The sequence below is a fragment of the Alternaria ventricosa genome (assembly GCF_023758065.1).
Source record: "Alternaria ventricosa strain BMP 2768 chromosome Unknown scaffold_10, whole genome shotgun sequence".
Classification (NCBI taxonomy): Eukaryota; Fungi; Ascomycota; class Dothideomycetes; order Pleosporales; family Pleosporaceae; genus Alternaria; species Alternaria ventricosa.
The window spans coordinates 299,711-315,212 of NW_026055690.1; the positions used below are offsets into that span (position 1 = coordinate 299,711).

A 15,502-nucleotide genomic window follows, 5' to 3' on the forward strand; every position below is an offset into this window, starting at 1 on the left:
GTGCGCAGGTAGTACAGTATGTAAGCACCGATCGAGGTGCTACGTGGGTGCGCAGGTGGCTGTGGCGGTTAGCGCCAGTGCCATTGATCTGGGCATCTGCAGGGTTCACGACCAACAATCACCAAGACGCGCTTGGACGGCGCATCTCTCACAGCTACTTCAGTCGCCATGTCCTAGAGTCCTATTAGAGTATACGGTCTACGACCTCTCCGATGGCTAACGATGCTCCGCAAACCCCGGCTGAGCGCCGCTTCCTGCGGCCCAGCGTAAGTCGCGTCTCCAGAGTCTATGTATGCAATGCGCTGACCATGAGCTATAGCTACGCAGCGCGACTATGGTGCAGCCCAAAACCGGCGAGCGCATCAAGAAATCCTTCACCCTACGAAGATCCCAACACCGACCGACCGAATCCTCCGAGTTCCTGCTTGCGCCCGGCCAATACGATGCTGAGAGACACCGGGAGATGGGAAGAGTCGAGTTTGCGAAGGTGGTGCTCACGAACAAATGCCGACAAGGCTACGCGTATGCGACGAGTCCTATCGGAATTGGCATTATGAAGTGCTCATTGGCCTATGTCCTCGGATCGTTGGCGACGTTCGTACCAGCAATCGCAGGATTACTGGGCAAGAACGATGGAAAGCACATAGTCGCGACTATCACTGTCTACTTCCACCCAGCTCGCTCGGCCGGCAGCATGCTGGAGGCTGTCATTTTGGCTTTCGCCGCCTTTCTGTATGCCGCCTTCGTATCCTTCTCTAGCATGGCCGTGTCCGCATACTTTGGAAACCAAGATCTGCTTGTCCTTGGGCATGTGATAGTGCTCATTGTGTTCTGTGGAGGAGGTCTGGGCCTTGTTGGATGGACAAAACAGAAGCTCGGGAATCCACTGGTCAACGTGGCTTGCTCACTGACATCGCTAGCTCTCATCACGATCCTGACCAAGGAGGGAGCTGTTCAGGCAGCCAAGTTCTCCTACGTCAAAGTCTGGCAGGTTCTGAAGATGATAATTATGGGTTGTTCCGCCTCAGCACTCGTATCGCTCCTCGTACAACCAAAGTCGGCGCGCAACGAATTCCGCGATACTTTCATTCAGTCTACCGATGCCATGGCAGAGATGCTTAACAACATCACCCTTAGCTTCCTTTCCGGTGCTGAATCAGACCTTAAGAGCGAATCATATGTCGAAGCATCGAACAAGAGCCAGTCAACATTCAAAACACTTGTAAAGAACCTGGGAGAAGCCAAGTTTGAGCACTACGCGTTGGGCACGGAGGAAGAGTACAGGATTCACGCAAAACTGGTCAAATGTCTAGAGAAGCTCATGCAGAGCTGTGGTGGATTGCGGAGCGCTGCGGAAACCCAATTTACACTGTTGGCGCAATCGGAGACCGAGCCTAGCGCCAGCGTCACGTCGCAACGATCAATACCCGCTAATGGAACGGTAAACTCGTCGATATTCTCGGACCATACGATGTCCTTCAGTCCTCCGCAAATGTCTCCTAGTCTCAGCCATACCGAGAGGCGGACTAGCATCCTTGCATCTATCGACGAGTTGCCGGAAAGTTCCCAAGCATCTGCATATCCCTCAGCAGCTGGATCCGACGACGAGTCCACTCCGACCAAGAAGAAGTCTGATCAAGTTGCGAACCTTTTGAAGTCAGACCTTACGCCTGCTGACATGTTCTCGGTGTTCATTGCTAGCTTGGGACCGCCAATGGTACGTCTAAGAGTCGCTGTCTGCGAATTGTGCTAACACCAGTAGAAATCCTTAGCATACACACTACGCGAGGTCCTTTCTGATTTGCCTTTTGGACCTGGACCCGAGTACAACATGGCTATCAACGAGCACTTTCGCCACAGTCTAGTCGATGCTAAGGCCCTGTTCTCAGATGCACGTCGGGAGGCCCTCTCGGCTGTCTACAAGAACAAGATACCAACGAGGACCAGCTCTGCAGCGATTGCAGCAGACTTCGAGGAGGTTGCCGCAAGCTGTGGGTACTTTAGTTCGTCGCTGTTAGACTTCGCTGAAGACATGGTCTCGTTCCTTGACATCCTCGAGGAGCTCAAAGCTAATGTCAATCGCTACCCGCGGCAAAGGACCTACACCTGGCTGAAATTCTGGCAACGCGGGCGCAAGAAGGATAAGGCGGGAGACAGCCCTGAGGCGGCCTATCTTGTTGATGAGACAGACGCTCACACACCAGGAGGCTCGCGTGAGATCCATAACCCCATCTACCGCAAGTCGACCCGTGGAGACCCGTATAAGCCAGAGAACGAGCAGCCACTTTCATACCGCGTCTGGACATCATTGGCCGTCTTTAGAAGAGACGACCTCAAATACGCCGTCAAGGTTGGCATTGGCGCAGTCCTCTACGCCATGTGGTCCTTCATCCAGTCGACTCGAGGATTCTACGGTCACTGGCGTGGCGAGTGGGGCTTGCTGTCATACATGTTGGTATGCTCGATGACCATCGGTGCCTCTAATACTACTGGTTTCCAGCGTTTTGCTGGTACATGTCTCGGAGCTATACTGGCAATCGCCGCATGGATCGCCGCTGACGAGCATGCCTTTGTGTTGGGCTTCTTCGGCTGGGTTATCTCCCTGTTTTGCTTCTACATCATCGTTGGAAAGGGCAAGGGACCTATGGGTCGCTTCATCCTACTGACCTACAATCTCTCTGCACTTTACGCATACTCGCTCTCCGTCAAGGACGATGATGACGACGACGATGAGGGTGGCATCTCACCCGAGATCTGGGAGATTGTACTCCACCGTGTGGTCGCAGTGATGGTTGGATGCATATGGGGTATCATAGTGACGAGAGTCATCTGGCCCATCTCAGCGCGCCGCAAGGTCAAAAAGGGCACGTCTCTACTATGGCTCAAGATGGGATTGATTTGGAAACGTGGACCTCTGAAGACCCTACTCGATGCCAACGAACGCACAAGCCGGACGTACACTTACATGTCCGAACGGGAAGAGCTAGAACTCCGTCGGTATCTTTCTCATCTGGACACGCTGCGAGCTTCAGCTGCCGCAGAGTTCGAGCTCAAGGGCCCGTTCCCGGACAAGAGCTTCAAAGTCATTCTAGGCGCGACCAGCCGTATCTTGGATAGTTTCCATGCTATGAATGTCGTCATCCTCAAAGATGTAAAGGCCTCCGAGGGCGAGAAGGAGGTCTTGCGGTATACCAAGAAAGAGTGGACAGATCTGAGTTGGCGCATCAGTCATCTCTTCTCCGGTGAGTCACACCTAACAAGCTTTCTTAAGAGCACCAGCTAACGGTACACAGTCATGGCCTCATCAATGAAGTTGGCATATCCGCTCAACGACGTCTTGCCTAATATCGAACACACGCGAGATCGTCTACTAGCAAAGGTCTTTGAATTCCGACAGAGTGGACTGGGAAAGGTCATTGCCAATGATGAAGATTACGAGTTGCTGTACGCGTACGCGTTGGTGACTGGGCAGCTCGCGCATGATCTCAACATCATTGGACAAGAGATTGAGAAGCTGTATGGTGTGCTGAGTGAGGAGGACTTGAAGTTACAGTAGATAGACGTAACGTGCCGAGTCTCTGTATACCGCGATTTGTTCACTTTGTTCTTCGTTCTGGCATGATACGCTTCTTGACTTGTAATCAGTGCAGTGATCGCCATCGCCTAGTCTCCGCGGTGATAACCCAGATGCAGGAATTAGCTTGGGACAGCCGGAAATAAGTCACGACGATAGATGCGGCACACCACGCAGCACGGTGGCCTGGGCGTCGATGACTCCAGTGCGTCATCAATCGTCGATGCCAATTAGATGTATGCGCGTTGTCGCGTGATGGGCTGCTCAGGCTCAGCGGAAGATATTCGACTATGAGCTGCGATTCCATCGGTTTACTGATAGAATCAAGCTTTCGAGCCATCCGTCGTTGACTCACGAGTAATTGTGCCTAATGTACGCATCTAGCGGTCGCGAAACGTTGCCACACAGCTGATCTTGGTACTGTAAACTTTGGCGTTGAAATTCGCGACACGAGGGCCACAGTCCCACTCTATGGTTAGATAGAAAGCCCATACGTGATACTTTGGAACATTCGTAATGCATTAGCGGCAATCTTTGTTTTGGAAGGTGCATTGAAGTTGTTGTTGGTGTCTGGGGTCAGGATCGTAAAACGACTAGTGGCCGGCACGTGACGAGCTTGGCGCTCTAAGCGATCACGCGCACCTGCCCAGGTCGGATCCTCAATATTCTGCGAACGTCTTGCCGCGACTCTCGATACTAACCTCCAGGACAACCAACCCGTCAAAATGTAAGGAATACCGATTGCATACCCTCAGCACTGCTTCGAAGAGCACTTCCGCACCCGCAACCACGTCGCCGACTCGCAGTGCTGCTCAGCAGGCGCCCGAGACGTGGCGAACCCCTCTTTTCACGATAGCACTTTCCATCGTCCACGACCGTACAATTGATCAAAATACTGACGGAGTGTGTTTCGCAGGGTCAACCTCCGCACTCAGAAGCGCCTCGCGGCCTCCGTGGTCGGTTGCGGAAAGCGCAAGATCTGGCTCGACCCCAACGAGACCAGCGAAATCGCCAACGCCAACTCCCGCCAGACCGTCCGCAAGCTCGTCCAGGATGGCCTCATCATCCGCAAGCCCGTCACCATGCACTCGCGTGCCCGCGCCCGGGAGCTGACCGCCGCTCGACGAATTGGCCGACACCGTGGTTTCGGTAAGAGGAAGGGTACCAAGGACGCTCGTATGCCAAGGTACGCAATCACGATGCCACTCCCGCAATGGACTCGACAGAGATTCATTGTGGGGAGTGAAGGATGAAGGAGACTGTTTGCTGATGCGGATGTCTATAGCCAAATCGTCTGGATGCGCCGTCTCCGTGTCCTCCGCCGTCTCCTCGTCAAGTACCGTGCCGCCGGAAAGATCGACAAGCACCTCTACCACGAGCTCTACCACCTGTCCAAGGGTAATACCTTCAAGCACAAGCGTGCTCTCGTTGAACACGTACGTCCGCCATGACATCATGACTATGTCAAAACCCCGCTCCATGCTCGGCTACTGACATGCATCGTAGATCCACAAGGCCAAGGCTGAGAAGGCCCGCGAGAGGGCTATCCAGGAAGAGATGGACGCCAAGCGCGCGAAGACCAAGGCGGCGAGGGAGAGGAGGCAGGAGCGTGTCCAGCAGAAGCGTCAAGCTCAGTTTGGCGACGATGCGGAGTAAACACGGGATATCATGATGAACACCTGGCGTGGGTCTTTTCAAGGTTAAAGGAGGGCGTCAATCTCCTTTTTATCTGGGCATATGCGGTCATGTTTCATGTTACGTCTGTGAAGGACTCTTCTCTCCATGCATACTCGACCGACAAGGCTGCCCTCACTCTGATCACCGATGCTATGAGTGTACCAAAAAGGATATGCGCATCGGAATTAGAAACCAGTAGTCAAACTTGGAGTTGGTCTGCTTTCATGCATTGTTTGTGGATATGATTGCGTGATGCTTGCCTGAATGGTTCTCATTCGCACTCCTGAAAGTACCCCGGATTACCCAATTCCCACGACACGGACGCCATACACCCTGTTACCTGGTTAGGGTATCAAATAATCAAAGCGCCTTATCCAAACACCTCGTGCTGAGCCAAACTCGGATACTACACTTCGTCTCTAGATCTGAGTTTCATTAGCATATATTCTCACCCTTCGCATATTGTTACTCACCAACTTGAGTGCCGCCCTATGCACGTTCCTTGTGAAATTGAGCATAGCCTTCGCCTTGTTGTTTCCCCTCTGCAGTCTCCTGTAACCCTCCTGCACATGACTCGGTTGCACGGGCTCCCTTGCCTCCTCTGGCGGATCAAACAGACCGCGCTCTCTCTTCCTCTTGAGCCTATTCTGCTCACCACCGTGATTCTTCTTATAGAGATCCTCCGCATCCTTGACCTTGAGCGCCTCCTCCGTAAGCGTCTGTACAATTTCGAACGTCAAGAAACCGAGGATATCGATGATGTCGTCGGAAGGTTTGGAATCAGTAATGAGGCCGAACCCAGCCCATTCTTTGAAACGCTTGCCTTTGCGGTATGTGAAGGATGCTTGGCGGCAGTCGGACCAGTGGACATATTCCTCCCTCGTCATGTCTTTGGTACGTTCGTCTGCGTTTTTGAGGCGTTGAAGGGTAGCGTAGTTCATTTCCTCTTCTTCTTCGTCTTCGACATCGTCTTTTTGCGGGGGGAACTCAGTGAAGAAGGAATGCACGTCCCAGACTAGATCGACTTTTGCGCGCTTGGCTTTCTTCGAGGCGTCGACGGGGGCGGCGCCGGGGCCACCTGCTCCTACCACGCCGGCGGCTATGTCTGCATCTCCGGCTCCGACGTCTGCGCCGCCATCGCCGCCTTTGTCGTCCGAGTCTTTGACGGAGCGTCGCACGTCTTTCCATTGGAGGAAGTGCCGAAGGCGGGAGATCTTGGCCCGGTCGTGTCGGATCAGCATGAAGAGGTCGTCTGTGGATATGGATTTACTGCCGCGACGTGTGGCTAGAGCTGTGCATTCTCTTAGCATGTGCTGGACTTGGTCTTGGACAATTGATTCGATCAGGGTGGTTGTTTCGGGTGATGGTTCGCCGGTTTCGCCGGAGACGAACATCATCTGTGGGATCGTTAGGTTCAGGCCGACGTCGAGGTCGATTTTGAATGGTAGCAGAGCTTCTGGAGATTCGGGCCGAGGCATTGGGGGCGAAGAAAGCGCAGGGGAGGATGTAGAAGAGGCCATGGTGGTGGCCTCTTGCAACATGGTTGGGGGGAAGGGTCTGAGTCAAGGAAATGTGTGGGTGGTACAAGTGCTGGGGGCATCCTGTGGGTGAGCTTTTTTGGGAGCTCGCTTGTATCTTTGCAAGATGGGATGGGGTGGGTGATGGGATGATTGTAGGTGAAGTAGAGTTGGGGCCATGTTGGCTGTCCATCTAGAACGTGATTGCGGATGAACAAGAACCATAACCCATACACGATGTATGAACATTGGCGTGATATGGAAATGAATTTCCGGAGTCTTGGAATGTATTCATCCAAATGTGAAATTGTGTTGGTGCTTGCGTAGGCGCGCGTAACAGCGTCCTTCATGTACAGGGAAGCATGTGAAGGCCGATAATGTTATAGGCAGCGTAGTTCAACCCAAACTTTCCAAAATCCATCTCTTTCTTGTTTGGAACGTCAAAGAAAAATCATGAGAAGACCACAAGAACAAAATGCGATTGACTAACCTGTTGGATCTCCGTCCGATACTTGGCCATCTTATCCTTGTCCGACATGGTGTCTTACTCCGTCGCCCAAAGGCTCCTATAATCATACAAAGCGCGTCGCGAACTTCTTACAGCTATACAAAACAGAAAGTCGAACACAAGAGGCGTGGGGTGCGACGAGGAATGTGAATAGAGTCCGGGGATTGGAACGCGGTTTGCGGTCTACTAGCGCGATTTCAGGCGATGCCTGATGCGACAGCACGGGTTGGCCCGGGCACGCTCAGCCCTACCACCTGCAAATCATCGCCCCGCTCAACTTTTTGTGAAATTGGCGAACAACCCCACCACGACTTCCACCTCACGCGTCACCACTGCCCATCATGCTGTATCTCGTGGGTCTCGGCTTGGCTGACGAGAAGGACATCACTGTCAAGGGTCTGGATATCGTGAAGAAGGCAGAGCGCGTCTACCTCGAGGCGTACACGGCGGTGCTGCTGGTGGAGAAGGATGTGCTTGTGAGTAGAGGATGCCAATGATGGGTGAGGCACTGGGAAACTAATTATCACGGCAGTAGGAAGCTTTCTATGGCCGCGAAGTCATTATAGCCGACCGCGAAATGGTCGAATCGTCCAGCGACGATATCCTCAAAGATGCTGATAAAGTCGACGTCGCATTCCTTGTCGTAGGCGATCCGTTTGGGTATGTTCCTTTGCGAATACATACTACGCCTACCTAACACCCAACAGAGCGACCACACATACCGACCTCGTCCTCCGCGCCCGCGAACTCTCGATCCCCACCCGCTCCATCCCCAACGCCAGCATCCTAACCTCAATCGGCACGACTGGCCTACAACTCTACAACTTCGGGCAGACAGTCTCGATGGTCTTCTTCCTTGATAACTGGAAGCCCGCCTCCTTCTACGACCGGATCAAGGAGAACGTTTCCATCGGCCTACACACGCTCGTCCTCCTCGACATCAAGGTCAAGGAGCAGAGTCTAGAGAACATGGCGCGCGGACGCAAGATCTATGAGCCGCCGCGGTACATGACTGTCGCGCAGTGCGCGCAGCAGATGCTGGAGATTGAGGAGGATGTCAAGCAGGAGGGTGCTTACACCAAGGAGAGTCTGGCTGTGGGTGTTGCGCGGGTTGGTGCTGAGGATGAGAAGATTGTTGCGGGCACATTGGCACAGTTGTGTGAGGCGGATCTGGGAAAGCCGCTACACAGTCTGGTGCTGCTGGGTCGACGAACACACGATCTTGAGAGGGACTTCCTCGAGGAGTTCGCTGTGGATAAGGACAGCTTTAGGGAGGTGTGGAAGAGGGACTATGAGGGCAAGCAATGAGCTGATACTCAATCTGTCGCCTCTGTAGGTAGTTGGCATCTAGCAGCACGCGGAATCGCTTATATGCGGCTCTTGTTCTGATGTTTCACCAGATCTTATGTCAACATCCTATGAAGAAATGATAGACAGCATTTTGAAGACGACTTGAGTGCCGACACTAAGCGCAGCCCCCCTTCCTAGTATGAATTTCCGTTCCTGACCTCGATTACATCTTCCAACAACTTCTAAACCAAAAATTTCCGAATGTTTCTAGACCACGTTCGATGACCTGTGTGTAAAAAAGGAGGCCCCAAGATAGCATGTCTGGCTGAGAGTTAAAAATACCCGTACAACACAAAACGCTGCTTCGTCCACATATTCCACGAAAAGGTGCGAACAAAACCTGGATTCACCAATACGATGTGGATCTTCCTCCTCTGCAACTTTCCACCATCGCAAATGTTCAGCGATATCCAAACAGCTGGACTAAAATAGCACGTCGGCTTCTACATGTCCGCTCATTCTTTCACTACTGATCCTTCATAAAAGTTCGCCTTTCTCGTCTTCCAAGCACACGACTCAATTGTATGTCTATTGACACCAAAAACAACCGCGCATCACTGTATGAGCCTGTCCTTCGAAAGAAGAACAAGCTGCAACTTATGGCTTGCTCGAGGAATCCTGCCGCAGCTTGCATCACGGGCCCCCTAGTTCATAATTCCATGATTTGAACTCAAAAGGCCTTGAGGAAGAACCTATGATTCCGAAAATCAGTGACTACAGCTGAGAACGTCTTTTGGTCTCAAGCATAAAATGTTCGACTATTCCACAGTCTCTCCTCAATATCCTTCCGCTTCCTATATTTCCAAAATCGAGAGTTCGAGGAGATATGGACTGGCGTCTCTATTCCGATCTCTAAAAAAAAAACGAGTCCTGGTCAGAGTAATGGTATTGCGAGGCCGAGAACGTCAAAAAGATACCGGGGGCTTACATGATTTTGACTGTATACCTAGCACGTCATCAATAGTCTATATAAATACCTACCCTTTCCGCAGTTTGGTCCCTCCATACCTCGTCACATCCTTCCTGCAAACCAAAACGCATAAAGAAGAAGATCATGTGCACAATTTCAAAAAAGCAATGGGGTTGGATTATGTGTGATCTGCTTGTCTCAAAGAAAGCCCTTCACATGAATGTGTCAACCACGTTCAAAACTACTCATCACACTCCCCGCAACCCGTGATTCGCAAACTCAATCCTCATACCTGATTCTTTCAAATCAAGGATTTTGTGAACCTATGACCTCCCGCGTCTACCTCTCACATAACATCACAACGCGCACTTCTCCACTCAGTCGGCCTATCCCCCTCCTTAACCACAATATGCCTCGGTATCCCTCGTACCACCGGTATTACGACAGGCTCGGTGCAGTTCTGACCGCCATCTTTGGCTTTGTGCCATTGATGAAAGTCTATGTCACGCAGGGTATATCTTTGTTGGGGCCAAGGCCGTAGGCTCCCCGTTTACAGATAAGGTAGTAGGTGTGGGAAGATGTGCACATTTTGTTTGTTGGGTGTGATTTTATGACGGTAGGAGTTTGAGAGAGGAGGCTGGCGCTGCGAGGTGGTTGGATGTGTGCACTTCTCGTATGCGAGTGGGTTTGTAGACGTGAACGACGTGTTGGCAGATCATTCCAGTGGAAGTTGAGAGAATTAACATGTGTATGATACTGAGACTGACAGACAAAGCTGGGAATTGCGTGCGTAGTCATAGCTACCTCTACTCGATCCTGCATTCTGACCATGTCTGCACTGTTCGCTCGCGAATGCTGACCACATGTCGTATACATGTGTTGTCTTCTTCCCTTTCTGTCATTCCAGTTCACCATGTATTCGACATGGTATCGTCCTTGCATCTATATCCCATCTTCGAAGAGTTTCTTCATCGGGACGATGCACTTTTCCAACTCCTGCTCTTTTAACGGGTGAAGGGCAAAGCATAATCTGAACCGTTGTTCCGGAAATGGCTCGTGTGAAGGGAACATTTTGATACTTCCAGACCACTTCCAGTCTCCTTGTATAAATCTCTTTGGGTCTACATGCGCGAGCGCCGTTGTTCTTAATAGAATGTTCCGCCACCATCCAACATCGCTCATCTTACTGATAAGAGTCCTATCTTTACGGGCATGAACCGCAAGTGCCACGATCTTGCGTATGATCCAACAGCTACAAGTATGTATAATTCTCTTCTCCATAAGCGAAGGCCAGATCATCCGGATGGTAAAGGCTTCGTGTTCTTCGCAGAGCTGAGCGATCCTACGCCAATATCTGTCTGCAACGAACTCTCCTACAAGGAGGGGACGGTGTTCCCATACGGCGATCTCTCGGAGATAACTATGCAGGGCCATGGGAACTTCTTCGAGGAAGTTCAATAGGCCAAGTGGACCGCATGCAAACACTATATCATTGCGACATACAACGATGTTCTTGGTCTCTTCCTTCAGTTGCCGACAAATATGTTTGAGCTGGTTGATCTCGGAGGCTGTTTCGAGGCTCTTTTCGAGTTGTGCTGCATACCAATCTTGCTCGCGTTCTTTTTTGAAAGGTCTCTTTTCCATGACAGGGACCGCGTAGAAGCGGAATATTCCGGAGTTGATTGATGGTTCTTCGCGACATAACACACCCTTTGAGCTCGTGAGAGTGTATTCGTAGACCACATTTCTGAGCTCGGGTGGGAGTTGGAAGAAATGGCAAGTGCCGTCCGGGGAGGGTTGGCTTGGATCCATGATGTCTTCGCAGCGGTTCGGAGTGGTGGGGTTTTGACTGCGTTGGGTCGAGAAGTCGATCTTTTGGGACCTGGGAATATTGAGATGTTAGATGATGCGATGTCTTTAGACGTGTGCACCGTATATTTATATCGCCCTGCACTTTACTGATATGGTTGAGTGGCCGTCCTTCGGCTGCCGTCTATTGGTACCTCGGTACTGCGTTAGTGGATCTAGATAGCGTTGAACCACCCACAACTTCTGCATTCTGAATGATATCTATCAGGAACTAGATTTTTGGGTCAGAAAACCTGCTCCTTCCCAATACCAGACAGTGGTGGTCTTGCAGTTATGTTGTCTTGCAATGCTGATCGCGCAACCAAAATATCCATAAGTACATCGTACAAGACGTCGCCCGTCGAACGGCACCGGTGATGTCCGATTCAAATATGATACCCAAGCTTTGAGCGACGAAATAATAGTTGGAGATTTAGAGTAGTGTCGGCACCTAGGCAGGTAGAAGGCTAACCGTAGCGCTACTGCGACCCTTAGCCTGATACTAAGCGACATGTAGGTCTGAGAATGTCTCCACGAGCATCATTTAAACACTGTACGATGGGCGGAGTTGATGCAGATGGTAGCTGCCTGGGCATCTGCCTGGATGAAGGTAGAAGTTGCGAGGTCGAGCCATTGACAGGTAAGAGCGTCTGACGTCACAGCACAGTCATTCCATTGGCCGAGGCAACCACAAAGCATCACGATGATCTGTACAATCTGATCGGGCCGCTTCTATTCTTCCGCTTGCAGCAGTCCTCACAAAGATCCAATCATTCCAGACTAGCGCACTGACAATGTCCAAACCTACCGGCGCCACAGCAGATTCCGGCTCGCCCGGAAAGAGGCTACTTCAGGATGTCATCAATACAACGTCCACTCGCCCGTCTTTACCGTTGGATAAAGATAGCGGTACTGAACTATACCGACAACACAGTCGTAAGGAAGAGAACATGCAGAATCCAAAGATGAAGAGGGTCGCATCAAGACCGCAGACCTCCAGCTCAAGACGCTCGGCAAACGGCTACATGCCCATAGAAGACTATGGGCTGATTGGAAATATGAGAACATGCGCCATGGTCGCAACAGACGGAGGAATCGGTATGTAAATTCTGCGAACCGTATGTCAAACACATGCTGACTTGGAACGCTTACTTCAGATTACATGTGTTGGCCCTACTTCGACTCCCCATCTGTCTTCTGTCGCATTCTGGACAAGGAAAAGGGCGGTCACTTCAGCATAGGGCCCATCGGCGACGATACATGTACGACTAAACAGCAGTATCTACCTGCGAGCAATATTCTCCAGACACGCTACCTAAAGGAGGAGGGTGTTATGAACGTCGTGGACTTCTTTCCTAGACCGAACGACAAGAATTGGGACGAAAAATATCATGCGAACGTACTCGCGAGCAACCATACAGGAAGCGTACCAGAACGTCCCGATCTGAAGAAGTGGCTAGTTAGGCGGGTAGAATGTATGCGGGGCAAAGTCGACGTGTGCGTCGAGGTCTTCCCTGCTTTCAACTACGCGCAGGACAAGCATACTACCGAGATCGTCGACATGGGCAAGACTAGCCAAGGACATTGCCTGCAACGCGTCACCTTCAAATCAAAAGACCTCTCCCTGGAGCTCAACGCAACGATCGATTGTGGGGATGAACCCGACGGCGTTTGCCCAAGAGTGGTTTTTGAGAAGTCACCGGAGCCACAAGACCTGGGCGATGGTGTCACGGCCGCTTTCACCCTAAACGAAGGTCAGGCCGTATCCTTCATACTGCGCGACGCGGAAGACCACAGCCCAGACGTGATTGAGACTGAACAAGTTCAAGAGCTGCAGACCAACACCCAAAAGTACTGGGCCAGGTGGATAGAGCAAAGCAAGTATATAGGCCGATGGGAAGAGGTGGTTACGCGGAGTCTGTTGATTCTCAAGATGCTGACCTTCGAGCCAAGTGGAGCAATCGTTGCTGCACCGACTTTCTCTCTGCCCGAGGACTTTGGTGGATCGCGAAACTGGGACTACCGCTACTCCTGGGTGCGCGATGCGTCGTTCACCATCTACACCTTTCTCCGGATGGGTATTAGCCATGAAGCTGAAGCCTACATAAGCTACATCTTCCAACGTGTCAAAGAGGCCAAAGCGCGGCAAGGAGCTTTGCCAATCATGATGACCATCTGGGGCGGCACAGACATACCAGAGCTCGAACTACCCCACTTGGAGGGATACAGGGCTAGCCAACCGGTCCGGATCGGCAATGGCGCGGCTTTCCATGTACAGCTTGACATTTACGGGGAGTTGATGGATGGCATCTACCTCGTTAATAGGTTCTCGCGTCCCATCTCATATGATCAGTGGCTCCTTGTCCGAGAGATCGCGGACTACGTATGTACTGTCTGGAAAGAGCCCGACATGTCGATCTGGGAAGTCCGCGGCAAGAAGCAGAACTTTGTATACAGCAAGATGATGCTGTGGGTAGCCCTGGATCGGGCATTGCGCCTGGCAGACAAGAGGAGCTTCCCATGTCCGCATCGAGCCGAGTGGTACAGGGTCCGCGATGAGATCTACGAGGAAGTCATGGAGAAGGGCTACAACACCGACTTGGAGTGCTTCATCCAGAGCTACGAGTCGAATGATATCCTGGATTCGGCGGTCTTGATTGCGCCTCTGGTCTTCTTCATATCTCCGACTGATCCGCGCTTCCTCAAGACTCTCGACCGCATACTCAAGGCTCCTGAGAAGGGCGGGCTGACGAGTACCGGTTTGGTGTACAGGTATAATCACGCCCTGAGCGACGATGGCGTGGGTGGGCAAGAAGGCGCTTTTAGCATGTGCACGTTTTGGCTCGTCGAGGCGTTGACAAGGGTAAGCGGTCTGCGTTGCAACCCAAAGTTTTGCTTTTTACTGACATCACAGGCTGGCGCGTACAACGAAAAGTACCTGTTACAGGCGGTAACTATCTTCGAAAACATGCTAAGTTTCGGAAATCATTTGCACATCTTCTCAGAGGAGATTGCACGCTCGGGGGAGCAGTTGGGCAACACACCACAGGCGTTCAGCCACCTGGCGGTGATTTCAGCGGCATTCAACCTGGACAAGACGTTGACTTTGCGACGCAAGTAGAGTGGCATAGAGGGTGGTAGCGATAGATGGCAATGCAAACCACACGCTGAAACGTGCATGCATGTTCTAGATGGGCGCGCTAATCTAACGCACAGGGACGATCAGCAGCTAGCACGTCATGGCTTGCATCGTTGCACAGCCGGAAATCGATCTAATGTCGCTAGCTGGAGGATGCCGTACTCTTGGAAGGAATGTGTGGCGCCGGCTACCAACCGCCCCTGGTGCACTGACTGGGCAATCTCCCAGGCTGAGCCGCGCAACTTTCAAGGCTTTCCTGCCCTTTGCACCTCTGGACAACGCACCCCAACCCATCGCCAGCGGGCCATGACATAGCACCCCCATAATATCTTCCTTCACTCTCTATAATTCTACATTCGCTCTCTTGTCGGCCTCTTTTTCGCGTCGTCCACGTACCACACCCGTGCCGTCATCATCAACTGCCCACCTACGCGTCGCAATCCGCACTTCACTCTCACCACCGCCATCATGTCGCTTTCATCCACCTCCTCATCTTCCTCCTCCTACAGCGTAACGAACCTTTCCGTTATTGATGAAAAGCTCGAGATGCCACCTCCGCCCACAGAACTCCTCGTCAGAGACTTCGGTTGGCCATCGGTTTCTCCGCGCTACCGCGGCGACCACACGCAAGAAAGCAACCCCGACTGGGAGCACGACCCGCTTGATTGCGAAAAGGCCAAGGCAGAGGCCTTTGAGAAGATGGAGCGAAGCTACGCCCTCTACATGGCCAATCTCGAAAAGAAGCCGCCCGTGCAGAAAAAGAAGGCAACCTGGGCTCGCTTCCTACCCTGGGTGCGTGTCTAACGCACTCTATCGACTGCCCCGTCGCCTACACAGCAATGGCCCAGCATGACCATTGAAGGCTTCGCGGAGAGGCGCGGTTGCTGCGACACGATCCTCGCAGCGCCTATCCACGACGTCGCCTCGAAAAATTGGATACGCACCTGCCCGCCACAAACAATTTTCAAAAGATACCCAT

At 52.1% G+C, this 15,502-nt stretch overlaps 5 protein-coding genes across 5 annotated transcripts; 4 read left to right on the forward strand and 1 right to left on the reverse strand.

Annotated features, from left to right (window-relative positions):
- Positions 1 to 212: 212 nt before the first annotated feature.
- Positions 213 to 5,230, forward strand: J4E93_006187 (uncharacterized protein; the record flags this gene model as incomplete). Its single annotated transcript, XM_049344105.1, has 7 exons — positions 213 to 266; positions 320 to 1,717; positions 1,763 to 3,242; positions 3,294 to 3,552; positions 4,491 to 4,760; positions 4,860 to 5,010; positions 5,081 to 5,230. 7 exons carry the CDS (start codon positions 213 to 215, stop codon positions 5,228 to 5,230), a joined length of 3,762 nt encoding a protein of 1,253 aa, XP_049198540.1.
- A 440-nt stretch (positions 5,231 to 5,670) lies between these two features.
- Positions 5,671 to 6,792, reverse strand: J4E93_006188 (uncharacterized protein; the record flags this gene model as incomplete). Its single annotated transcript, XM_049344106.1, has 2 exons — positions 5,671 to 5,676; positions 5,725 to 6,792. 2 exons carry the CDS (start codon positions 6,790 to 6,792, stop codon positions 5,671 to 5,673), a joined length of 1,074 nt encoding a protein of 357 aa, XP_049198541.1.
- An 825-nt stretch (positions 6,793 to 7,617) lies between these two features.
- On the forward strand, positions 7,618 to 8,584 carry DPH5 (diphthine synthase; the record flags this gene model as incomplete). Its single annotated transcript, XM_049344107.1, has 3 exons — positions 7,618 to 7,752; positions 7,812 to 7,936; positions 7,984 to 8,584. The coding sequence occupies 3 exons, from the start codon at positions 7,618 to 7,620 to the stop codon at positions 8,582 to 8,584; spliced, it is 861 nt and encodes a 286-aa protein (XP_049198542.1).
- Positions 8,585 to 12,178: 3,594 nt separating this feature from the next.
- J4E93_006190 (uncharacterized protein) lies at positions 12,179 to 14,505 on the forward strand (the record flags this gene model as incomplete). The annotated part of the gene is made up of 2 exons (XM_049344108.1): positions 12,179 to 12,482; positions 12,542 to 14,505. 2 exons carry the CDS (start codon positions 12,179 to 12,181, stop codon positions 14,503 to 14,505), a joined length of 2,268 nt encoding a protein of 755 aa, XP_049198543.1.
- Positions 14,506 to 14,991: 486 nt separating this feature from the next.
- Positions 14,992 to 15,327, forward strand: J4E93_006191 (uncharacterized protein; the record flags this gene model as incomplete). Its single annotated transcript, XM_049344109.1, has 1 exon — positions 14,992 to 15,327. The coding sequence occupies one exon, from the start codon at positions 14,992 to 14,994 to the stop codon at positions 15,325 to 15,327; it is 336 nt and encodes a 111-aa protein (XP_049198544.1).
- Between the last annotated feature and the right edge of the window lie 175 nt (positions 15,328 to 15,502).